Raw genomic sequence first — 26,691 nt, 5'->3', positions numbered from 1 at the left:
AATGTACTTCATGCAGACCCACATGGACCATCATATACTAGCAGAGACAGAAAGTATACCACTGGCCTAATTATTCAATGAACAGAAAGTGGGGGATCAACATTCAGTTTCCTTCTTGCAGCAGAGGGTGAAAGACAACAGTCCAAGGCCAAAGTTCAGCTGCACTGTATTTTGGTGGCTTCTTCAGCTTTTAAACATCCTCATAAAATGATCTACAGGTGATCTACGGTCTCTGCTTAGGGTTCAACCTCCATTTAACATGAATTATTTATAAATCAGTTGAGCAGACCAGCTTCTGTCAAACTGATTAATACTCAGATACAGTAGAAAGAAATACAAGACAGTAACTTTCTCTTTTTGGTCTGTTGGGGCTGAAACACCTACACAGATGTTATTTAAGAGGAAGTTTTGATGTTACTAAGATAATTAAAATAGTCCAACACGAATATGCAAAAGACTAGAACTGTGCTTTATTGTATGCTGTTTATGATCTGTATGTATTTAGCCTCTCTGACTGATAAATCACACACCATGTATTCTGCTTGAAGAACAAGAAAATCACTCAGATAGCGCAGTACTCCGCCAAGGCTGCTCAGTCGTTGCATGATTTCCAACGGTTAAGTCCCGATAAGTCCACAGCAGAGGATTTGTAGTGGGATCGCAATCATGTGATCATCAGCAGACAGCTGACGTCGCGTTCACTTGTTGTCATGGTTACAGTGACACCGTGCTGCTAACTCGCAATGATACAAAAATCTTTTACAAATCCGTGGATCCAGACTATAAGCTGCATCACTGCCAAAATCTAATCACTTGGTCCTTGTGTCATTTCTGAGCTTCCCTGAAAATTGCATCCAAATCTGTTATTCTGTTTTTGAGTAACGTTGACAGAAGGACAGATTAACAGGCAGAAGGACAAACGTATGCCGATCGTCATATAACTCCACCGCGTTCTTTGGCGAAGTAATAAACCTTCAAAATTAGACTAATAAAAGCGAAGTCTTTCCAATTCAGATAAAACAAAAAGTTCCTGTCAAGCATCATATTGTTAGTCAACTTCTAAACCAATTGGCTGTTAGACTGGGTACAAGCCAGACGTTTCCCATCATGCCCTGAGGTCTGTGCAGTCGCTGGAAAGCAGCAGCAGCATCTGGCCCTGAAAACTACAGCCGCCTTGATGTTATCGTACGTCATTGAACTTCAGAACAAGTTTGAATCGAGTGCTACAGCGTACACTGTGTAGCTCTGGCTCGTCTTAACAACACTCAGATTTACCTGCACACACAGACAAACAGAAGAATAAGTGTCTGCAGTGTTTGCTACATGTGGAATAAATAGTCTGTGAAGTGGAGACTCACACAGATACACCTGTCTTCAATTAGCACCTGAATCACAGCCTCTGGCTCACTGACACACACACACACACACACACACACACACACACACACACACACACACACACACACACACACACACACACACACACACACACACGCGCGCGCACAGAGTGATGTACAGTGTGAATTTGATGATACAGGTCTTCTCTGTTCTAGGGATTTTTTTTTTTTGTTTTACTTTCCCCCAAGCTTTAGATTTGATTGCCTCTTGTTTAGTCATGAATATTTAATGTTTTCAATAAATGCTTAAAACTTTAAACCCTGTTTTTAGAGCTCTAAAACTTTCCATCGCACAAAGTCAAACACAAACTTTCAACTGTCAAACTTTTTACCAAGACAATAAAAAAATTACAGCGATAAAAACTCAATGCTTCTTAGAGAATTGGTCCATTTTCTGTAATTACTCAGAGTCTAACATAAAATATATTTCCATTTGTCTCTCTCTTCTGTATGTTTTGTTTTTGTTGCCACCTTGTTTTACCATTACAACCACAGTCAGAAACAGTTTGCAGAACAGAATACTAATATAAGCAATCTGTATCTGGCTGCTCGGCTGCAGAGGCTCATCTTCGCTGATTCCAAGATGCCTGATTTGTCCCTCGCAGCTTTATTGACATCCTTCCAGATGACGATAACACCACAGCATGTTTTTCTCCCGCATTTTGACGAACTCGCCGCTTCAAACAATCTCCCAATTAAATAAACTCCTGAAGCTGCTTTTTGCACAGTAATTAAATCGAACAGATTCACCACAACTTTAGAGGAAGCTTGTGGAAAACCTGCATGTATCCTGAATGTGCACATTCACTGCGAAATAGTTTATTCACAAAATAAAACAATGTACATAAATGTGAAATGCATTTATCTGGAATGTCATTTCCTCCTCCTCCTCCTCTTTAATAATGCTCCTCTAATCCTCCCTGCTCTCTTCGTTCCCTGACTCCCACTGCTCCTCTGTCATCTCCACAATCCTCCTCATTCATCTCATGGCTCTGAGTAAAACATCCCCGCTTATTGCCTCCTAATAGACACGTATTCATAAAAAGGGCCAGTCTGAATGCACACTCGCATTTGACTAATAATCACTGACACAAATCGAGATCTGATTACTTACACACACGGAGCAGAATCCTCCAGCTCCCTTGTGTAGACAGAAATGCAGTCATGACGCTGTTTGTGCACACGCAGAGTTAATCACGTCATGTCTGTATTAATGTTTCATTCCTTTACTCCTTTCTCTTGTTCTGCATCTAAATGATGCATGTGACTACGCATGTATGACATGTTTTTTTTCCCCAAAGTTGCAGCCGTGTGTCATGGCGAAGTCACATGTCCTGGAGTGACACGCTTCTTGACGCATCATTTTATTCAGTGTGCCGACTTGATGAGCAGTTTAATTTCAAGGAATTATAATCCCATTGTCTCTGAACTGCAGTGACAGCCACGTCATATTTCACTGTGAATCCTTGAAGGAGAAGTCGGGGCAGAGGCAGGCAGCCAGAGTGCATCCCACTGCAGTGGAGAGAGATAATTTAGAAATGTTGGTTGAAATAATGCGCTACATGATTCACATGGATGCCATCCCCGCATGAATAATTCATTCCTGCAGTACTACCCCTAACCCCATTACGTTTCTACCTTCAGCAGACTTTCCTTTCTTCTTCCCTTTCTCCTCAACTTGCTGCCACTCTTTCACCTCCTCTCTGCTGCTACTTTTAAGGACACAGATTTGGTTTCAAAAGTGAGATGGACAGTGGAGCTGTGAGTTTGTGTAGTTTTTGCAGAGGAGCGTCTGCAGGTGTTCACTCCCACCTAGCTGCTCAAATGAGTGGCTCAGGGAATTCTGTGAAACCAACAATTGAACTGGAATACATCAGGATTAGAAGAGATGATCAGCATTTTAAGAAAAAAATAACCCAAAATAGTCTCTTGCTTCAACACAGATGAGACAGGTCTGTAAATTTGGGATTATTTGTAAGCAGTGATTCAATATAAAGGGACAAAGTTCTATTAAGATGTGTTCTTTATGTTTGAAATTTGGGACACTTCACAGCATTTGTACTTTTTAACTGACTTTTTTGCACTATTAAACCTGTTAAATTGCTCTTTTAAAATTAATATTATTATCCATTTGAGTAGGTTTGGCAATTTCAAATCTATGTGTCTCATTCTGAGCAAGAAAAGCACTCGGAGAGCGCAGTACTCCTCCAAGGCTGTTCATTCCCCCATATGGCATTGTCAGAAATGCAGCATATTTTTGTAGAAATGCAGCATTTTTTATGTTATTGATGATCAGAAATCACGGCAACATAGAATGTGGCCATTTAATATAGATGTACCCACAAACAAAATGACCTTGCGCGAGCACAGGTGTGTCTTATACATGTGCACGTTATGTACAGATACCGAATTACATGATGAAAGTATGTAGCGGGTGGCGGGAATTGATGGGACTCAGAAACACCCCCAAAATTTAATCAGTTGTTCCTTTTATCATTTCCGATAAGTCTGCAGCGGTGGATTTATAGTAGGATCGCAATCATGTGATCATCAGCAGGCAGCTGACGTAGCGTTCACTTGTTGTCATGGTTACAGTGACACTATGCTGCTATCTCGCAATGACACAGAAATGTTTAACAATTCCATGGATCCAGACTTTAAGCCGCATGACTGACAAAATCTCATCACTTGTTCCTTGTGTCATTTCTGACCTTCTCTGAAAATTTCATCCAAATCCATGACTCCGTTTTTGAGTAATGTTGCTAACAGACAGACAGATGTACGCCGATCGTCACGTAACTCTGCCACGTACTTTGGCAGAGCAATGAAACTTGCAAATCAGGTTTGATTCAAAGATACCCAAACCAGTACCTCTAAAGATGACTCCCTAAAATGACACATTTTGTTTGTGTCCATACAAAGTTAAACTGTAATATTATGAAATTTGGACTGGAGCAGTTGCCAGGCATCAACAGGAGCCTCCAAATAATCAGTGCGCCTGTCCAAAAGAAACAGTTGGTCCCAAACCACCAGCTATACCCAAAAAACAGAAGGTACATTTTAAGCACATTATGGTGGATTATGAATTATGGCTGCTGGACAGTTGGAAGACTTTAGAGAGGGGCTGATAATGTTGATTTTGTGAAGTGTAGGTACTTTATTACTGACTCTGTATATCATTCTTTCACAGATGTGTAGATTTCCTATGAATAAGAGTTTTACATATAAAGGGCCTGTGGGGTCCTTCTACTGTATATTTGCAAAAAGACCTTCCTCCCACTCCTTTACAGCTTTGCTCAAGGTAAAGTGTTCAATAGCTCTTGGCCGTGAGTGACAGCACGCTCTTATCTCACATTTTGTGGTATAAACAGGCTCAAACGCTCCTCAAACCAGCAGTCCCCATGGAAACAGCCATTATGCTGGGTTTTAATTGCCCCCTGAATGCTTGTCCACAGTGTGACAGTACCCCTAATATCTCTGATTTGAAACTGCTGATTAATCCCCCTCAGCTTTGATTTCATGCTCGTATTGATGTTTCGTGGGTTGCCATGGAACACCCAGTGGGGTTGTGTTGCTCTAATGAAAGAAATCACTCGGCTGGGCATGCACATCACAGCACTGCTGCACTGGCTGCTTCCCTGCATGCTGCTAACTCTTTTGACTTGGCTGCACTGACATGCTGAAGTGTGAGACTTGGCTGAAGCTCGGTTATTCTCCTCGTCTCACATCTGTCCCTCTGCCTGTGTCGGTAGTTCTTTCATTAGCTCCTGCTGTCTCTCCTCAGACATCACTGCTTCAGACTTTACCACCATGGTGCATGAATGTGGAGTTATGTTAAGTATGGAAGGAGAAAAAATGAGGTTTATGGGTCTGTGGAACAGGTCAGCATTGAAGTGGGAACCACTACCGCCACGGCAAAGCATGCAGATCATCGGGACGGTTTAAGATGAAGCATGCCTCGTTGATATATACTTGTTCGTTGAGAGAGTCGGTTTTATGATGCACTTGCGTCTTTGAGTGTAGGCCCTCACACAGATGAGCCTCACAGTTGCAGCCCATTAAGAGATCATCAGTCTGGAGAGGCACCGCTGTTCAGAATCACAGGGAGTGAAGTGAACACAGTCACCTTACTAAAGTGCATTTCACAAGCCTAATGCTCTTCACAAAGACAGAAACAATGGCTGCTATTATTAGAGAAACTTCCACATAGTTCTGAGTACACATCTCTGTTTGACCACCACCACAGGGTCCACATCTACTTCAAATAATGATTAAGATATGTAATGTTTGTGTGTTTCTACTTGAAGATAAATTAACCCTGAGTTTATTGTCTTTCTCTAGTGAGTTAGTAGTTTATGATGTGCTAAATTGAAAGCATTGACTATATATAAAAGATTGATGCCATCTCCGGTTATGAAAATGGAAGCCAATGCAAAAATGCCTTAGGTCTGCAGCCTTTATTACAGCCAGCAGGGGCGATGCCTTTGGTTGTACAGAAGTCTATGGTAAAATGATCCTACCCCTTACATGATTTGTTACCTCAGTAAAATTTTCCTAATGAGTTTATGGTCCTAAATGCTAGTTTCACTTCTCGTTCAGTGCAGCATGCTGGTAATTCTGTAAACTATGGTCCAGTTTGAAGGAAAATAGGAGATAAATACATCTATACGTCTATTTTCAAAAGAGCAAATTCCAAACTGATCGTCAAAAGAAGTCCACAAATCACTGGGTGAAGTTACGGTTGCTTCATCTGTCTTTCATATACAGTCTGTGATTGTAATATATGATGGTTCCTGTCTGTGCCATATTACAGTAAGGCGTTGTATAAAGATCTGAGTGGCTTTAACAAGAGCCAAATCGTGACAACTGTACAACTGAGTCAGAAACTCTCCAAAACAAAAGATTTTGTGGGTGCTTCTGGTATGCAGTGGTTAGTACCGACCATAAGTCGTCCATGGAAGAACAACTGGTGTCCTTCCATGGACGACTGGCCCAGATGGTGTGATTCCACAAAATGAGTGTGCTGGAAAAACAAGTGTGATCCAAGGAGACCCCAGCTCACAAATTCCGAAAGTTTAAGGATTTACTGCTAATGTCATGACAGATCAGAGTATGTTTGCTTGTAATACAAAGTATTTGGTTCAATATATAATTGCGGTACTTTTTGTAACATAGTTGACATTTTTGCTGTTTTCAGGCCTAAAATCAACATGACCGCCTATAACCAAACACCACATGGTATTTTTACACAAAGATTCTTCTAAATATTAAATATACAATTGAATAAAATTGAAAGTTATTTCTAAAGATATTGTAGTAAACCTGTTGACATGCCATAAATCCACATTTGACTCACACACTACTTTATATGAAATAACTCAGAAAGCCTTGGAGTCTGGCGAGTCTTTTCTTCAGGAGGAAATGACATCATGTGGAGCAGGTCATGTGATCTGGAATTAACACACTTCCTGGAGAGGTGTTTTTGTAATGGGGAACTTCTCGGACACAGCTAGTTTGTTATTTTCCATATAAAATTTGATATATTGGCAACAAAGAAATATCTGTCATGATTATCTCAACTTAATAAAAAGAACACAATCCAAACTATTTCTGAATCAGCTCATTTTATTATTGTTTAGCTAATTAGAAGGTGATTGGTATTAAAGTTGGACATTATTTAGTTGATATTTTAGTGATATCCAGTCATTTTTTATAAATAAGTGATTGTTTCAATAATAAGTAATTATTGAATTTGTAAAGACACGATCATAATGAACATAAAAAACATTAGTTTTTTCACTTTTAATTGAAATGTATGCGAGATATATCCCATGGACTTCAAAAATCCCTCAATTATACATTGACCCAGTTGATGAATTGAAATATTGACCCAGTGGTGGTGCTAGAATAAACGCAAGAGATAACAAAAGTTTTCTGGTAGTTATTTCTGTCTTGGAGTGTCATTAATGAAACCACTGTATTTCTAACTCTCTCAGCAGTTGGTTTTGTGTCCAGCTGTGACCACTGACCTCTCTGTGTTTCAGTGTTGTTGCCGTCGTGTAGGTCGGCGTAACCTCCAAACAGCTGGTTTTATAACACAATCAATTCAGAGGGCTGACAAAAGAATGACACTAACGGTACACTGAACAAGTTTAACCAGCAGCTCTGTTATCTTTGTTTGCACAGATTCTTATTGGAGAGCTGTGTGCCTTCTTCACCAAGGCAGAGGGAACCCAGGAGAAGACCATAGTCACTGCAGACTGCTGCTACTTCAACCCCCTCCTGAGGCGCATAATTCGCTTCCTAGGTGAGCACTCTGTTTTGTAGTACACAGCCCCTCTGCTCCTCAGGCCATTTAAATAGCACTTTGGTGTCTGCACATGTGATTTTATCAGTAAAACTGAGCGACAAGAAGGAACAGAGCAAAACATCTTGAAAGAAAGGGTTGAATTGTAACAACGTGACCTGCTATATCTCAGTTTGTCAGCCAGATCTTGTACATGCAGCTGTTAATTGGATGATAAAATGAGGAATAATCTTTGAGGTAGAATATTCAGGATCCTGGCAGGAAGGCTCTCATGAATATTAAGCAGCTTACACATTTGCATCTTGAGCTGAATCAGATGAGGTGAAGGCTTCTGGTGTAATTTCACACTTCGACTGATAATAATGTGTTGGGGCTATTTTAAGGAGAATAAACTTATCACCCGTTTTTATCTCAAGGCGGAGCTTTGCGTTTTGATACGACTCTCAGTTATATATCTAATGTACTTTTCTGCTTTCTCTTTTCTGTAAAAACTAAAATATTCTTCTTTATCGCCTTTTTCACAATCCTCCTGTCCTATCTAGGGGTCTATGCCTTTGGCCTGTTCACCACCACCATTTTCGCCAACGCCGGTCAGGTGGTAACGGGAAACCAGACGCCTCACTTCCTGTCTGCCTGCCGACCAAACTACACAGCGTTAGGCTGCCAGTCCACCATGCAGTACATCACAGAGCGCCGCGCCTGCACAGGCAACCCGCTGATTGTCATGTCTGCACGTAAATCCTTTCCGTCTAAGGATGCAGCGCTCAGCATCTACTCGGCGGTGTACACAGTGGTAGGTCGGAGCATGCGGGAGGTGTTTCTGTAAAGATCGGAGTTTCTCTTTATCTTTTTTTGTAAAAACATTCTTAACCCTGAAAAACCCACTGTTGCAAAAATACATCAGCTTTATATTTATTTTTATTTATATATATATATATATATATATATATATATATATATATATATATATATATATATATATATATATATATATATATATACTTTTTATACTTTTATTTGATTTACTTTTGCTAAGTTTTTTTCAATATTTGGATCTTACAGGGTTAAAGATTACAAATTAAGGGTGCAACCCATTGACAATTTGAGCCCCACACGTGATCCTTCCTTACGCAATTTAATGTGAATTCAGATTTATAGGCTTGCATGATCGTTGTGGCTCCTGGTGTTTGTGGTACCCTACTGTGCACCTCCTCGTCTATGTCTTTTTGCAGATGTATGTGACGCTGGTGTTTAAGACCAAAGGCACGCGGCTCACCAAGCCCACCATCAGCCTCACCCTGCTCTGCCTGGCCATGCTGGTCGGTGTGGTCAGGGTGGCCGAGTACCGCAACCACTGGGCCGACGTTCTGGCAGGATTCTTCACTGGAGGAGCCATCGCTGTGTTTCTGGTGAGCAGAGAGCAGAATGATGGAGGGACATGAGATAATAACTTTATTTTTATTTGTATAGCACCTTTAAGAAGAACATTCAAAAAGCGCTTTTACAGGTAGAACATAACAAAAAAAATATACAAAAATGTAGAGAATGGATAGCTGATTAAAAGCTGGTTAAAAGTACAACATCACACAAGGGGGTTAAGAGAAGAGCTGGAGAGAAAATAAAAGATAGAAATAGATGAAGATCAGGAGGTTACAAAGAGGAACTACTAGCAGTGAAAATGTAAATGGGATAAAAAGGCAGAGAGTGATAGAAGAGAAATGAAAGAGAACTTTACTTGAAGGTGAGTCTATAAAAGTGGGTTTTAAGAAGAGATTTAAAAGAAGTTACTGATTGCAGTTTAATATGTACAAATATACATTAGCAGTATCCTTTTCCCCAGGCAAATGTATGTTTGATGCCTTGTTCAGCAAGCTAATGTTTAGAATAGGACTGTCAAAATGAACGCATGAATGCAGATTAGTCCATCATCATGATTAATCTGATAAAAAATTTTCACGCAATTAACCCGTCTTTAATGCAGAATGACTCAAAATCCCTGAAGCAAAATTTCTATAATAATAATTTTGTGGTGTCTTGATCTTAAATTTGTATTTTATGAAACATTTTAGGATCCTAACCTTAATATTTGAATTGGTCAGGTAAATTTGTATTCTATAAAACATTTTACGTCAGTCAGGTAAATTTATACGATGTAATTTATAGGGTATTATTCTCATTTGTTAATTTTGTCATATATATATATATATATATATATATATATATATATATATATATATATATATATATATATATATATATATATATATATATATATATATATATATATATATATAGTCGAGCCCGAAATTATTCATACCCCTAGCAAATTTTGACTTCAAGTTACTTTTATTCAACCAGCAAGTTTTTTTGTTTTTTTTACTGGAAATGACACAAAGATAATACGATGATGTACAAGAGACATCATTGTGGAAAAAATTATTTCTCAGATTTTATTTACATTTAAAAGTAACTTTAAGTTAAAATTTGCAGATATGTGTGTGTGTGTGTGTGTGTGTGTGTGTGTATGATTAAATGATTAAAAAATTCTAATTGTTTCACAGCATTAGTTTCTAAGATAGATACATATGGAAGCAAATCAGACTCATCAAATTCTGAATTATAAAAGCTACTGAATTTCTTACTTTGAATGTTTTTTGCATCAAAATTACATATGTGAATTTTTTTATGCCTGAATTTAGCTCATCAAAATTCTAAAAACCAGTTAAAAATTCAATGTCTTCAAAATTCGCCATCAAAAAAATTCAATGTCTTCAAAATTCGCTGTCAGAAAAATTCAATGTGTTCAAAATTCGCCATCAAAAAATTCAATGTTCAAAATTTGCCGTCAAAAAATTCAATGTTCAAAATTCGCTGTCAAAAAATTCGCTGTTCACATCCGGGGGACTCAGGCGTAAACAATCGATCCTGGCCAAAATCGAACCAACGCCCAGCCAATCACGTGACGCTTCTCCGGTCATGTGACGCGGACGGTTTACATCACAAGACCGGGGTCAACCACGGCTGGCAGTGTGAACGGCCGCGCTACAGTGAGTGTATTAATCCTTTTTTTCCTGTATGTGGTTTGTTTTTGTAAGTCAGTAAGCTGTAATGCATGCCGTTAGCCGCGCTAGCACAGCGTTAGCCGCGCTAATACAGCGCTAGCACAGCGTTAGCCGCGCTAATACAGCGCTAGCACAGCGTTAGCCGCGCTAATACAGCGCTAGCCGCGTTAGCCAATACAGCGCTAGCCGCGCTAGCAAGGTAATAAGGTCACACTGACAGCACGTTCTGCAGCTTGGTAACAATTTTATAAACGCACAAATGGGTGGAAGTGTGATTCGTGTGCCAGAAAATGCAGTTAAGTCACAGAGCAGTGTAAAGAAACTGGTAACCTAGCAACCTGAATTAGTCTAGGTAACACTTTGTTTATTATGTGTGTTTTCTGCTCAAGTTAATGTTCTGGTTTGATTCATTTTAAATTACTCCTGATCTTGAAAGGTTTTAAACTCTGCAGTCAAAGTAGTTACAACTGTGAGCGAATAGCTTGAAATGAACTGCTCTAGACTGCTCTGTTCATAGCCGACCATTCTTTCACAGCTATATCAAAAGTTATTGTGCAGTGATATCGATAAATGCGGCCCATTTTTTCAACGGTTTCCTGTTTAGTATGTGTACCCTCCTCTAATTTGTTCTAATAGATAGATAGATAGATAGATAGATAGACAGATAGATAGTGAAAAATTTGCTGTACAATACTATACAGTAAAAAAAAAAAAAAAAACGCTTCGAATTTTAAAATCTATAGAATACTAAATGTAAATAAAATTCAATATACAGTATTTACACATTTCAAGGCACGGTGATTTAAAGTGAATTTGTGTGATTTAAAGTGACTTTGACAGGAAGTTAGTTGGAAAGCAAAGAGGTTTTAGCATGACAGCTAACATCACGTTGTTCCGAGTGACTCTCGTTTCTGGCTCAGTGTGAACGTCTGCTCTCCTTATGTTACATTACTGCTGTATGTCAGATTTACATAGATGGAGATCAGAACAGTCATGAACTTCCCATCTGAAGGTCGACAGCAAATGCAGCTCACCTGGACCTTCCAGGTTATAAAAGCTGCTCCATATGTTCACTCTGGCCCCAGTCCACTCTATAGTGAATCAGCAACTTTATAGTGCTACTCTAGTTCTCTATTTCCTAAACTATACAGTTCAACTAAAAAAACATGCTTAGGCACACCAAAATGTAGATTACATCAGCCGACTGTCTCTGTCAGACGAAGAAAAGCCATCAGATAAGGAGCCGATAGAGCAAAGAGATATATATTTAATAGATAATGTGGGCACATCACTGCTACCACTGAATAAAATCATCTTGCTAAAACAACAGGTTAGGTACTAACATTAAGTGCTTGCTAATACCGTTTTCTTACCCTTTAAGAGTTCCCAATTATGCAGTGGCTCATCTCCTCCTCTTCCTGAGCAGCCAGATATTAAAAATGATTATTAAAACTCCTTCTGGAATCATGTTTGGGACTTTAGCTGCTCAGTCTAAACTGTAAATATGTTAGCAGTAGTTTTTAAGTAGCCGGGTTATGAAATATAACCAGAGGAAGAATAACATTAATTCACGATAAATATGTTGAAGATTTGAATATAATGTCATTGTTACAGCTGTACAGTCAACAGTGCAGCTAAAGTAAGTTAAAATAAAGTTATGTGTGCACAGATTTGACTTTTGTTTCAATGTTTTGGAGCAGTAAGATGTCTTATCTAAAAGTAGCACCCTTGTGGTGTCCATGACCTCAGCTGTGTTGCAGATATTCTGCTGTTTGTGAGTACAGATAATTAACAATGTCCATAATTATAGCAGCACCACATCCACTTAGTGTCCAAAATCAGAACAAATCAAACACAGCTTAGCCTTCATTTGTGTTTGCACATTCCACAGTGCCACAACTGAAATACAGAACATCACTTCACTGCTTGCATTGTTCATATTGTTGACTTGGACACTTATTTGTTGTTTCATTTTAGTGTAGCTGTAATGAATATCATCTGATTCAAATAAATCTCTTAAGTGATAAATTTCTCCTTTCTTTTTGATTCGGAGTGGATTTGTGTGCCGTAGCAGAGAGAAAAAAAGATACGATTTAATTTCAGTTGGACTTGTTTTGCTTTTAATCCAATGCTGCATCTCTGGATTGCCCCTTGAAACCTTTTAGCGGTGCCCTTCATCAGTAGAGGACACAGGAGGAGGATAATTGACCATTTTCAAAGCCACGCCCCTTTGGTTACTGTTGCTATGCTCGGTAAAATTTCCACTCTGGCATGGTACATATGCAGTTTACTCTGACTATTAACATTTGTAACGACTTGTGAAATCAGTCTGTTGTTGGTAGCTTTGGTTTGAGTCTCTGTCTCCAGTTGAGTTTTATTCATAGTTCTTATGCAAAGCTGCTTAGACATGAAACTAAGAGACCATCACGTGTTAATGGAAGATCAGCATTGTTTTGTGTTTTTGTACAATTCAGTGTTCAATTTCTGATTTAACGTTTGTATTATTAGACAGTGACTTTTGTTAGAGAAACGGCTTTGGAGACGAGGATCAGTTACTTCCTTCTCTGAACATACTGCTGGTAGTGTTCTAGTTATCCAAGCCTGCTAATGTTTGCAGATAAACGGCTATAATAACCTCCCGTCTCCCCACATTAATACCTGGAATCAACATGTGCAACAATTTTCCAGGCGCCCACAGGTTTTACCAATACCTATTTTTTCAGTCTCTGTAATTAGTTTCCACTCTGAGTAAACACTGCCTGCAGTTCAGCCGAGCAGTCACCGAATGTTTGGCAGAAGTTTGTTTGTGGACAGGATCTTGAGGAAATGGTGTATTTTTGTGCAATTTTTAATTGGAAACATCATTGCAGAATAAAATGATTTGGATGAAATATCATAATTTTAAGTGTAGATGTAGTTAAATTTCCTACAAAGCCACACATAACAAATGATCAGTCCAAGCACCATGGGAAAGTAGAAAATCTACATTTTTTTTTTTACAGTTTCTGTTTGATAAATGGTGTGATTTTGGCAATTTTTAAAATATGACATGCCTTTCAAATCCAATTTAGTTACTGAATAATGTAATTGACAGTTACAAATGGCCCTTAAATACATGTATAATTTTTTGGACAATTTTCAATCTTATTGATTAAACTGAGCTAATTTAATCAACAGGGGGAAGTAGCCATGAGGAACATCCCGCTAAGCTCTGAATGAACAGTTCCTGGTCAAGGGCAGAGTTTAACAAATGTCCTCCTCCTGTCTTTTTTTTCTTCTTTCTTTCTTCCTTTCTTCCTTCTCTCTGACTCTTTCTCCTGCTCTCTGTCTCCAGGTGACTTGTGTGATTAATAACTTCCAGCAGCTGCAGCCCAGTCCTCCCCCACCGCGACCCCAGCGCCCGGAGTCGGTGCTGGGCATGCCGATGGTGACACTGCCCTGCGTGGAGAGTCCACTCGAAAAGTTAAGTGGCCCTCAGGTAAGGGGCGGGGGTGGGTGTGAGGCACGACTGTGCTCACCAAAGGGCTCAGATACACACCCCTTGTCTCTTAACTGAATCCTCCTTTTTGTTCCCCGAAAAAGAGCAAATCTGCAAACACATGCATGCTCCAAGCCCCACCTGCACCCCCGGTCCCAACAAAACACGCCCAAAGTGAATCCTTTAAATCTCTGCGCATGCACGCCTTGTTGTAGGCCGATAAGAACGCAGGTGAGATTTGTTCTCGTGGTGTGAAACGATTATATTTCAGCCACAGGATGGAACAAATTCCAGCGAGTTGTTTGCTTTGGAAAGAGGCGCTAGCTTACTCCTAAGCCCTACAGTGTTACACGTTTTCTTGTTATCGGGGGTTTAGAGAGTCACTTATCTCCTCAAGGTGAGTCAGCAGTTTGGCCGACACACTCCAGGTGTAATTTACCATTCGGATATAATGCAAATCATCTGGCTGGAGGGAAGCTCGGCCGAGGCTAGAAGAAAGTAATCATAAAAGGTTGTAGCGGCTGCAGTGGTCCCGTCACGTTTTATCTCCACAAGTGCTGCATCTTCTAAAGCGACTCTCTCAGGGGTGAAGTGTTCAGGAAGATGTCTTGCGTCCTCTGTGGTCTGTCACCGTCACTAACCCTCACCTGACTGCCTCTTTTCCTCTGTCTCTCCTCCCACTCTGCTCCCCTTGTCCCTCACTCTACCTCCAGCATCCTGCACTCTCCTCCTCCTCCCCACCTTACAACACCTACGTCCAACCATTCTAACCGGCTTTGACTCTTTTTCCCTCCGCCATCTCCGCCATCCGTTGCCTTATTTCTGTTCGTACATCTGTTCTCTCTCCTCTCTCCCCCCCTCGTCCATCCTGTGCATTGCTCTTGATTATTCTTTTCTTCACTTTTCTCTCTCTCCTCCCTTCGCCTCCTCTCTGCCCCGTCCTCCTCCTCTTCTCTCTCTCTCTTTCTCACTCCTCTCTTTCCCCTGCAGACTCCGCGGGGATCTCCGTTCACCGAGATCACATGACCATCAGCCCTATCGGTTCCCCGCCACCCCCGATGTCCTCATACCGTCTCGCTCCATTTCCAGCGAAGTCTAGACCAGCCGGAGCAGCAGCAGCAGCAGCAGCATTCGCCGCACTGCGCCGCCCATCCGGCCGGGCGGTACGCAACGCTGCACCGCTCGTATTCCACGCAGGTCTAGACCTCCCACAATGCAGCGCGCACGCCACCCTGTTGAACCTCTCAAAACCCCGGGGAACCGATAGGCAAACAAGACTTTCTCTTTGCTGGACGCCCAGCGAAGTCAAACCGAACAGTCAGGTACATCTCCTTGTTTTTGTTCTTTCATTTTGAGTTTTTTCTATAAACTGAAGCTAATCTCCAGTGGTGTGCTCTCGCAAGGAAACCCTGTGACCACTGAGAATGTCCACTGCTTCTTCTTTTCCTTTTTTATGAATGAGTTTACACCCTGTGAACTGCTTTGACGTGAGCTGTCAGGATTCTGCCGTGTTGGACCAAAGAAGCCCGCTGAAGGAAATGTGGGCTGCTGAGATTTAAAAACATCCTTTTAGCAAGCCATACGCACACACGCAAACAAACACGTTCTTTCTCTGTCCTTATCTCATCCCGTGCACACACAATGTCACACACACACACACACACACACACACACACACACACACACACACTGCAGTCTGAGTAGCATGAGGTTTACCCAGATCAAAGGATCCATTTCATATCTCTCAGCAGAAGCACCAGACAAAAGCAAACAGGATGAAAGTACAGACATCTCCACTTGGCTATCGTCTTCGTGTCTTTTTTGTTTTTTTTTTGTCCTTCTCAGATGGTTGCGACTTCGCCAAAACCTGATGTGAAATACAAACGCATTGGATACGACAAAGCCAAGCTCTCGCTCCTGCAGGTGGCCCTGACAGCGAGCCAAATCAAAGTGCATCACATTCAGGAGCAAATACTCGTTTTTTGGTATTCTTTTGAGACAAAGAGCTTTCATACAAAACACTTTCCGTGATGCCAACCAACTTTTTTTTCTTGTTTTGTTTGGTTTCTTTTCTGGATCAGCCTGAAATGGAGCTCATTTTGCTACAGACTCGGCCACGTCGTGTAATTATTGTGGTTAATTTCTGAGATTTTAATAATAGATTTATTTATTGACATGTATATATGGTGCGGTTGCCATAAGCGCTATGTGTGGCAAGACAGTTTTGCTGATTTTGATTTGCACACTTTCGAGCTTGTCCTTTTCTTCCCCTACACGTTTTTTGGTTTTTTTACGACCTCGGTTTCTCTCTCCTCTGTGGCGTCGGTACCATCACTGTGCTGTGAAATGTTTCCCTCTGCTGGACGACACACACACAAACACAGACAGAAACACACAGACACAAGAATAAAGACCTGTTTTTACAGAGCACATGTATGTATGTTGAAAGCACACACATGCACAATCACACTTACCCCCCTCCTGTACATTCCTCCCCCCGAGTCCACTTTCTAACACTGAAACGTGTTTGTAAGATACTGTACAAAGCTCTTTTTTTGTATCGAGAGTGTGGTTTTTACAAAAGCATCACCAGTGCAGAGATTCGGGGGAAAATCTTGAGTTAGTTATGACGATGGAGAACATGTGTGGAAGTCGACTCGCTCTTAGTGTCGAACTACAGGATCTGCCCACTGGACGGGACAAAGCTGGAGTGTGTTCATGAGTTTATGAACTTGAGGCCTTTTCAGATTTGAATCCTCATATTAGCACAAAATACAAGAAGCGAATACAATGTACCTCTTTATGTTGTCTAATCTCTAGTTATCATGCTGGTGTAAGGCGAGCTAATAAAACACAACATGGATGTTAAAGCAGCTGATCAAACTCAACGACATACTATCATTGTCGTAAATGCAGAATAAAATGCACAGTTGGATGATAATTCTTTCATCGCTACCAGGGTGTGGTCACACTGGTAGTTTCATTCTGTTGGTCTGGATTAATGCAGAAATGATACATTTTAGTCCTGTTTTGTCCATTCTGGCATTTTCAACATCAACCTAAAAGATACCAAACAGCTTATGGATACGGTCACAGTTTTTGCATATGTGATGGTATTTTAACGTACTAAGAACTTCTAAAGCAGGGATGTCAAACTCATCTTAGTTCAGGGGCCACATTCAGCCCAGTTTGATCTCAAGTGACCAGTAAAATCACAGCATAATAACCTATAAATATCCATAACGCCACATGTTTCCTTTGTTTTAGTGCAAAAAAGTGCATTCTGAAAATATTCGCATTTAAGTGTCTACAAAGACACAAAATATTTAGTGATCTGAAACTGAGCGATACAGTAGTTTACGTTATGATTAAAATGACAAAAAACAAAAAGACAAAATATTACAAAAATTAGATGCAAAGCAACAAAAATGAGACAAATGACAAGAATCAAAACAAAAACAGACAAAACATTAGACAAAAAAGGTTACAAAATGACAAAAAAAATGGACAAATGACAAAAATGAGACAAAAAATTACAAAAAAGGCACAAAACGAAAAAGTAGACAAAAAAACAAACGAGACAAAAAGGAAACACAAAACAACACAAACGAGAAACAAAACAACAAATAAAGCAAAACACAAAGTGACAAAAATAAGACAAAAAACAAGCGAGACAAAAAGGAAACACAAAACGACAAAAATGAGAAAACAAAAACATGAGACAAACGACAAAAATCAGACAAAAAAACAACAAACAAGACAAAATATTACAAAAATGAGACCCGAAGTGACAAAAGAACAATGAGCAATCTAGTATTTTACTTTATGATCAAAACAACTTGTCATGATCTAGAACTACTTATGAATTTATAGTTTTACAAGTTTACAATCCACAGTTAATGTTGTTTCTGTAATTTTTACACTTTACAAATTCGTCCAAAACCGGCCCTCCAGAGGATTGATTCCGGCCCGCAGGCTGCATGTTTGTCACCCCTGTTCTAAAGTGTATGAATGAGTCAAAACAGTGGCAGGAATTCCTTCATTGCAACAACAAATGAAGACATTCTGTCAGAAAACATCCATTCTGGTGCTAGTGCTGACTGGAATGGGCACTATAACTTTTATTTCTAGAAAAAAACCAACATGCTTGAGTATTCTGTCCAGTTTTTGGTCCGTTTAGAGGTATTAGGGTAAACACCTCCTTCAGGTTCCAGTCGAACTGCACCAGAGTTGATTTAGAAACAAAGATCCATCTGTTCAGGGGGTTGGATGGCAGCATTCACACAAACACAGCGATCACATCAGAGTTCACTTTAATCAAACTGAAGTTGCCAAGTGTGAACACACCCTTAGTATCCACTGCTCATGTAAATACACCAATTAATGCAGTTTATGGACCAAAAAAATACGTGGTTTTGGAGTCCCAAAGATTTAAAAGATAATTTTTTTTAAGGCTTATGCTTACAAATTTTAAAAACAGATTTTTTTTTTTTTTTTTAAAGTGGATTTGAGTTAAATTTTCCGGCAGCAAATTGGTTAATAGGCAACAATTTGGGAAACTTGCTACAACTTAAGCCCCGGCAACCCTACAAAGTGTGTTAGTGACCAGAAAAAATCAAACAAAGCTGCTTTAATAACCATGTTGTGTGTTTCTTAGCTTTTTCATTGTGTTAGCTTCATTGACTCAGACAAAATAAGGCAAGTCTGTTGGCTAGATAGCAAAAAATCTGAGCATTTTGTTTTCACATTAAAAAAAAAATTTCTTTTGGAACTTCCTAAAAATCTATGAGCCAAGTTTATGTTTTTAACGCAACTTCTACCAAGCCAAGGCCCTGTCCATTATGATCATATGTGCTGAATCCACCCGTCTATATTCATCCAATGCTGTTAGACTCCATCATCGCACATTTTATGACTCGTGAGAAGATTGACTTCTCTGGTAGAGGAAACAACAATCATAAAAATGTCGACATTCTGATGTCTCAGGGCTTCAGGACTGCAAACGCCACAAAGTTGTGAAGTTGTCAGACGTGTGACCTTTGCTGCATGACGCCCCTTTGTTTCCTCATTAATGCCCCAATAAATCAGAAATGCCTTAATGAAAAAAATATAATAGAAGTACATTAAACAAAAATGACAGCCTGTAATGCTAATTGCGAGTGCGAGCTTCTCATTTGTGCAAAAACCTCAGTGTGTCTTCATGCAGTCAGGATGTGGCTCAGTGTGTGAGCGCTGCATCGGCACAAGAAGCAAAACACAGAAGGACTGAACACCAAAAGTAAAACCATCCTCCAGTGAAGAGGCAGATTCTCCTCTGGTTCAGCACCAACAGCTTTCCCTCTGCTGTAAAGTCTTTAGTAAGTCGTGTTTCGAATCAAAGAACAAACACAGCCGCGATTGACTGACGTGTGAATAAAAAGCACCGGTTTCCTTCAGATCTGCAACTCTGAGGGAGGACCACGTTTCCTTTGATCCTGTTGCAGCAAAAACCCCTCTGTTTTGTAAAGATTTGTGTGATGAGAACAATAAATGGATATTGCAATAAGAAAAAGCTGCCTGTGTCAGTCTGATCTGTTTGTTTTTGCTGCTTTATTCACAAAGCGGTTCGCTGTGATTGTGTGCGTTTCTGTGGGCTGGTGTGTTCGTCTGGTGCGTGCACAGACTGGTGTGTGGTACAATATGTGTGTGTTTGTATTTTTTTCCATTTATCACTTTACAGTCACTGATTATTGACTGTTTTGTCCAATCAGAGCACAGGTTGGTTCATCAGGCGTCACTCAGAGGTCCAGCATCAGAGTAGTTGTTGACAAAACCTCGTTAATTTCCTCATTTATTGAGCATTTTTGAGTACTTTTATAACTTAGTATGATGAAAAGATGCTGTGGTTGCATTGTTGGAGATCTAGGATTTAATATTTAAGGAGTTTGAGCCAAACAAGGGACTAGAAATCTGAATATTTCTACCTCTGCTGCACTGTTTCTGGCTTTCTTTACATATTGTAAATGCTTGAATAATAGAACAGTTCAAGGCATCATCTAATAGAACAATATGAGGATAAGTAGTATTTTTAGTGGCATAATCAGCATATTATACTTTATGTAAATTAGCATGAGTGAAAGCACTTCTGTGGGAAAACGTCCCATGTGACTGATGAATCATTATGTTAAAGAATCATTCCTAAGACAGTGCTTTATTCACTGATTTTAACTGTTTTATTCACAGCTGGATCGTTTCTACAGTCGCTGGGGTAAAATCAGAGGGGCTACCAGGTGGTAAATGGGGTTAAAAAAAGAGGAAAAACTAAAATCAGTTCCTTTTTTTCACACTTGTATGTAATGTCCCCTTTTTTGTGTGAAATTTGGGATGATTTTATATTTTGGGAATCAAATATTTATTAAAATAAACCGTCCTTGAAGACTGGACAAGAAATGTTTCATATACCTAAAATGTGAAAATGAAAAGTTTGGGACAAGTTTCGGTGTTTCAGTCACTTTGACAAATTTTGAGTCATTTTTAGACATTTTTTCAGTTATCTTGTAGAAATTTCAGCCATCTTCGACCAATTTTGAAGCCATTTTAGGCGACTTTCTCAATCATTTTAAACGAGTTTCCCGGTTTCCTTCATGTTTAACGATCTTTTTCTTGCACTATTTCTTGTATTTGCTGCTGTAACATGGAAAATTTCCCCGCTGCGGGATCAATACAGGTTTAATCTATCTGTCTTAACACATTTTCAGTCATTTTGGACAACTTTTTTCTTTTATTTTGACAATGTTAAGTCATTTTGGACATTTTTTTCAGTTATCTTGGAGAAATTTGAGTCATTTTACACCAATTTTCTCAATAATTTTTAACAACTTTCCAGGTTTCTGTCATTTTGAGCAAATTTTGAGTCATTTGGATGCTTTTTTCAATTGTTTTGACAAGTTTAAGTTACTTTGAGTTGGCTCTTATAAGTTTCTCATTTCTAACCCAAACCCTTTATTATTTATCTCAATGTGCACTCATTTGCATACATTTCCAGATCAAACATCTGATCTGAGCTGCAAAATCCTGGTTTACTTTTGTTGACATATTAGAGTCAGAGGTTTTTACAGAAGAGCTTTTGATATTTTTTTATGTCACTCTGTAAATCTGAAAGTACTGTCAACAACTATGGAGAGAAACATCCATTTTCACCATGTTTGGAGGAATAAAATGTTTTATAAATCAGGCTGTGAATGATGTATGAACAGATCCCGACCGTAAAAACCTACAGAATATAAATAAAGAGGAATAAAACTGGACAGTTTGGTGCTACTGAAGTATCTGACTCAGAGTTGGAGCAAAAATTCATGATTTTCAAGATACATTTTGGAAAATTCCATAGATTTTTACTAGAAACTATTATTTACGAGTAAAATTTTAACTAATATGTCCATGAAACTTTCTCAGCTCCAGTTATTTGTTTAATTATTACAAGTTTTGTAAAAAGGTTTAATTAGAATATGCAAATGAGGTATTATGTTGCTAAAATGGACTAGTTTGCATACATTTCTACCAGACAAAGTGCAAATAAAAACCCTAAAATCACCTAAATGTGTATTTTGGATTGATCAAACTGACCAGTGCATGAAAGTATTCCTGCCTATAGTGTCTCACCACTAAAGCATAACCCCAAAAATGTTTATTTTAAAATTATTATCTAAATACTTTCTCAGCACATGTGGCAGAATCTGTGGAGTCGTGCTGGATGCTCCGACAGGCTCAGCACTGCCATCATGTGGCTTAAAGGCCTCCTACTTACCACAAACCTTACGTATATCTGAATCTTAATAATGATGCATCATGTAAGAATATAAAAGGGGATTTTAATCATTTAACACGCTTCCATTCAGATGCTGGTAATGAATTTACAGCTTTCATTTCCTCATTCCTTAAAGACTTATAACAGGGACACACTGGTCACTTACATGAAGCTAAATCGCACCAGCTGTGAGAATAAAAGCCGCTCATGCTCGTTTTCTATGTGGTCACGAACACGTTGCTGCTGGAAACACTTGACTCTGGTCGCTCTTTGCATTTGCAGGTTAAATCCACAAGATGGCAATGTACATCACAGACGTGTACTTCTACAAGTGGAGGGGGGAGACAATCCTGATCCAGAATTCATCTTTATCGAGCATTTCTGCTCAAGCTGTGTCGTGAAATGAAAGGAACAATTAAACAGCCGCTAATGAGAAGATGTGCACCTGTGTTCACTAATGAGACATAATGAGATCCATTTTCTTAATGTCACAGATAATGGTAAGAATTACTTATACCTCAGTGTCTGCAGCCTTTACGGTACAGGCTTGATTTGCACACTGAGTGGCTTTTCGACTGATTTTTAGGGCCCATAAAACACAGAACACCATCCGTGAATAGCTGATCAAAGAAACCTTACAGTACAGCTGACACTAATTGCAGCCAGCTCAATTCTCCAGACTTTAGAGAGATGCACCTGCAATTCCTAAAAAACCTCGGCTTGACTGAATTTAAACGACCACCAAACATCCCAGTCAGAGAGGTTCAAAGGATGACGCTGTTTCCTTGGTGAAATCCCACCTGCAGCGTCTTTCTGCCTCCTTTTTTTTTTTTTTTTTTTGCCCATACAGGCCTCATTAGTGTGGGCAGCACAACTCCCCCTGTTAGTTTGCTGGGAATTTAAATTCCACCGTGTTCTCTGCATCCCAATCACATGGCTTGTTTTTTTTTTCCTGGTAATTTTAGGTAATTTTATTTTTAACCAGCAAGCTCTTTTTAGGTAAACGTGATCAGTGTGACCAAATGTTTTAATGCCGGCTCAGAGCTGAGGGGTGGATGAAACCACACATGTAGAGGGAAACAACAGACGGGAATAAGAACAGGGAATTTAAAGTAAGATATTTCTCAGAGTAATTATGTTTTGCTTTGTGTAAAAGGAGATCAGGACAGGAGCTGCTGCTGAGGACATAGAGATTACGTCTCGAGAATAATTTCTAGTGATTTTACCTTTTTCCCTTACACACTCTAATAGTGCAGTAAATGCCTTTAAATTCATCCATTTTGGAGATATATTGCATTATTGTGTCAATTTTCAGAGATAAATATGCTGGTATGTGTTATTATGCATGCCTTTGTGTGTGTGGACCAGCATGACTTTACATATCGAGGCTCCAGGGGCCTTAATGTACAAACACTATCTGATGTCTGTATCTCTGCCGCAGTTCATTTTAAATGGAGATACTTTTCTAGTGGAGAGTCAAGGGCAAAGTGGCAGCGAGTAAATTGGACCCGTGACCTCGGCAGCTGTGAAATTATGGGTCTGCAGATGATGTCAAATGGAGGAGAGTCAATAAATGTTAAGTAATTTATTCAATTAAACTGATCTTTCACTAAGACTCAAATGATCCGATGATATATTTTTTCCCTTTAACTGTAGCTAAGCACAGCAGACCTGTCGAGCTGTGGATTGAGCACAGAGAGAATAGTGTAGGTTGAATGTTTACAGTGTTTGCTAAAGAGTAATCTACTTGCTGATGAGATGCTGCTGTGATATTTTACCAGGTCTATGCATAGTTTAAACAGTTGAAAATGTCACACTTCTAAATATTCTAATGAAAGACCAACCTGTTCTCAAATTCTGCTGTTTTTCGCATCAGAGACATGCACAAGCCGTCCTTTACCAATGGTGCCACCAGCATTAATATTCGATGCCGCTAAATGCAGGAGTTTTGCCAGGTTATGAACATTCACCAAAAAAATCAACCAAAATCCAGCGAATTTCACTGGATTTTGGTCAATTTTTTTTTTTTTGGTGAATGTTCTTAAGAAACATTTTTAACTTTTCTTTTTTTCCACCCAAAAATGTTCAAAAATTTCCCAAAAATGTTGAAAATGTGGACATCAGAATGAAAATACTGTTTTTTTTCCACATTTTCAAACTTTAATACGGGTCAATTTGACCCACAGGACGACACGAGGGTTAAAATAACTGTAGAGAAATTCACTTCTAAAGCACTAAATCAACTAAAATGGCATAAGATGGATCCTGACTTGATCTTGCAGCACCTTTGATTAATCTGAGCGCTCTCCGATTATTGATTAAGCATGAGAAAATAACTCCATCTTGCCTCTAAATGGTTGAAATGTAACTTTAAATTGCTGCTTTCTCTAAAAATGTGCCGATCTATGAAGTCTCTGCCTGTCTTTGCACCAGCGACTCCTCTCTCTCTGCCTCGAGCACACCAGCTCAAACACTAAAGCTACTTTTCACTCCACAATGGCAAGCTGTAATATTGGAGTAATGCAGTCATACATGTTGAAACCAAAAACTGAAGAAGACTAGCGGTACGGAAAGCCCCACACTGAGGGCTGACAGGATCGGTTCTTTAGGTTTATTACCTATAAAATCCCTGAAAAGTCTAAATTCATGTTTTTGAGACTGTCAATGATATGCAGCAGTTTTACAAACAACATATGAACCAGTTATAGGATCTTCACTTTAATTAATAGCCTAAATTTGCCAGGAATACATTAGGAAATGATATTTAAAGAGCCTCATATGGAGGTTGGAGGCAGCGTCAACCACAGGACTTTAACCCATCAGATTGAGGCTTATGCCATTCTGTCATCACTTGGTTAAGTATAGGAAGAGATGATAGTTTGGGTTAAAATACACCGTTTCACAACATTAACCACCCTACAAGTCAAACTTACCGTCGCCTGGAAAGGAGCCGCATTGACAACACCATCAGATGACATCTATCTACAGATTGCTGGTGTCTCTTTCTAATGTTCACAGATTTTTATTGGTCTATGGAACTACACGTGACACCAAAGACAAAGTGTCAGTATTATATGAGTTGGGAGTGAGACTGGGTTTGAAAAGTTCCCAAAAACAGGTAATTACATTTTCAAGGTGAGAAGTTACCTTACAATTCTTATAAACTCAATTCTTATGACTTTTTGAGCAGCCTCAAGTGGACATGTGAGGAGCTACTTTTCGTACATCACTATTAGCTTTGTTTCTACTTCCTGGAGGTTGCTGCTTGGCTACAATGGAAAGCATGATGTCTTTTGTATAATAATTGTTTCAGTTGTTTTTGTTTTTTGCAGTTCATTTTAAATCTTAAATTGCAGTCCTCGATTTCTATTCTCAGCGTATCCTGCTTGTATATTTTACATCTGTGCAGGAAAGCGGGGAAAAAAAAGGCACCACGGAAAATCTATAAAGACCAGACAATTGGGCATTCCCACTCGGATCTCAAATTCCCTCCAACTCCTGCGTCGTCGTCGTTGTCTGCCGCGCTGGGATGTGTTTCTAAAAGCAGGCGCTGTGGGTTTGGGGCATCAGTTTCCCCTGACAGGTTGGAGGTGAGACGCAGTCAGCTGAGGAAGTTGTACATGTCATCATCGTGGTTAAGTGGAGGAGAGGAGGAAGAGACAAGCTGGATGAGTCATGATGGAACAGACAGAGACATGGAAGGGAGGGAAGGGTGTGTGTGTGTGTGTGTGTGTGTGTGTGTGTGTGTGTGTGTGTGTGTGTGTGTGTGTGTGTGTGTGTGTGTGTGTGTGTGTGTGTGTGTGTGTGTGTGTGTGTGTGTTTTGCCGGTATTGAATTTGTATAGCATATAAGCTACAGAGCAGGTGTAAAGAAACTTATTAAGTTTCCACTTCTCACTTCTCTGCCTCCTATTCTTCTTTTATACATGAAAAATAACGCACAGCTGCATACCCACTCATGTTTCCACACATGTATGCACACACACATGTACACGCACACACACACACAGACACCAGATGTCAGCTCAATATTAATTTAGTTAAATTATAATTGTTCAGGCAGAACTACAGGCTGACACAATGAAATTACACATAACCGTGAGGTATTGATTTTGTGTTATGTGCAGAGGGTGTGAAATAAATTGAAAGTATTACTACAGCATCGAGCAAAGTGTGCCGCGCCGACAAGAACATAATGTATACACTTAAATCCTCCCTCTAACATGACTAGCAATTACAGATACCCATTGAAAAGCAGGAAGATTCAATCAGGCAAAGTTGAGACTCATATCCAGCGGTGGAGTGGGGTTAATTAGTATACTTGGCTTTAACCAACCATGCAGGATGTTGAAGGGTTGAAGGATAATGTTTGTTTAGATACACGGGCGCGGTGTCCACAGATAATGTCTTCATTAACTATTGATGCGCTCACACGGCAGGCAGATAGCCCCGGTATCTCCTCCATCCAGTTTATATGCTGCATTCCCTCCACCTCTACACCTTCTCATTCTGTCTCCTCCGTCTCTTTATCTGAGCATCCGAGGAAATCTGTAAACCCCACCACCACCACCACCACCACCACCTCCACCAGCAGCCCCCATGGTTTTTCACGCCTCCTCCTCCTCATCTCTGTCTTCCTTCTCTCTTTCTTTTTTCTCCCTC

General features: G+C 39.6%; 1 protein-coding gene across 3 annotated transcripts in view; it reads left to right on the top strand.

The window, feature by feature from the left end:
• plppr2a (phospholipid phosphatase related 2a) overlaps window positions 1-19,797 on the top strand; it is a 62,933-nt gene extending 43,136 nt beyond the window's left edge. Inside the window, exons 4-8 of one of the 3 annotated variants that reach the window (XM_023296069.3) lie at window positions 7,584-7,704; window positions 8,247-8,497; window positions 8,937-9,113; window positions 14,101-14,228; window positions 15,235-19,797. In XM_023296069.3, the coding sequence (XP_023151837.1) occupies window positions 7,584-7,704; window positions 8,247-8,497; window positions 8,937-9,113; window positions 14,101-14,228; window positions 15,235-15,343 (786 nt within the window). In that variant the 3' untranslated portion in view covers window positions 15,344-19,797. Of the gene's footprint in view, window positions 1-7,583; window positions 7,705-8,246; window positions 8,498-8,936; window positions 9,114-14,100; window positions 14,245-14,957 lie in introns of all 3 variants that reach the window. The other 2 variants (XM_023296070.3, XM_023296072.3) reach the window with 2 other exon arrangements.
• Window positions 19,798-26,691: the final 6,894 nt, after the last annotated feature.

This window comes from Amphiprion ocellaris, chromosome 19 (assembly GCF_022539595.1).
Source record: "Amphiprion ocellaris isolate individual 3 ecotype Okinawa chromosome 19, ASM2253959v1, whole genome shotgun sequence".
In the NCBI taxonomy this organism is placed as follows: Eukaryota; Metazoa; Chordata; class Actinopteri; family Pomacentridae; genus Amphiprion; species Amphiprion ocellaris.
The sequence above is the reverse complement of the archived record's forward strand: the minus strand, read 5'-3'. Positions and strand labels throughout refer to the sequence as shown.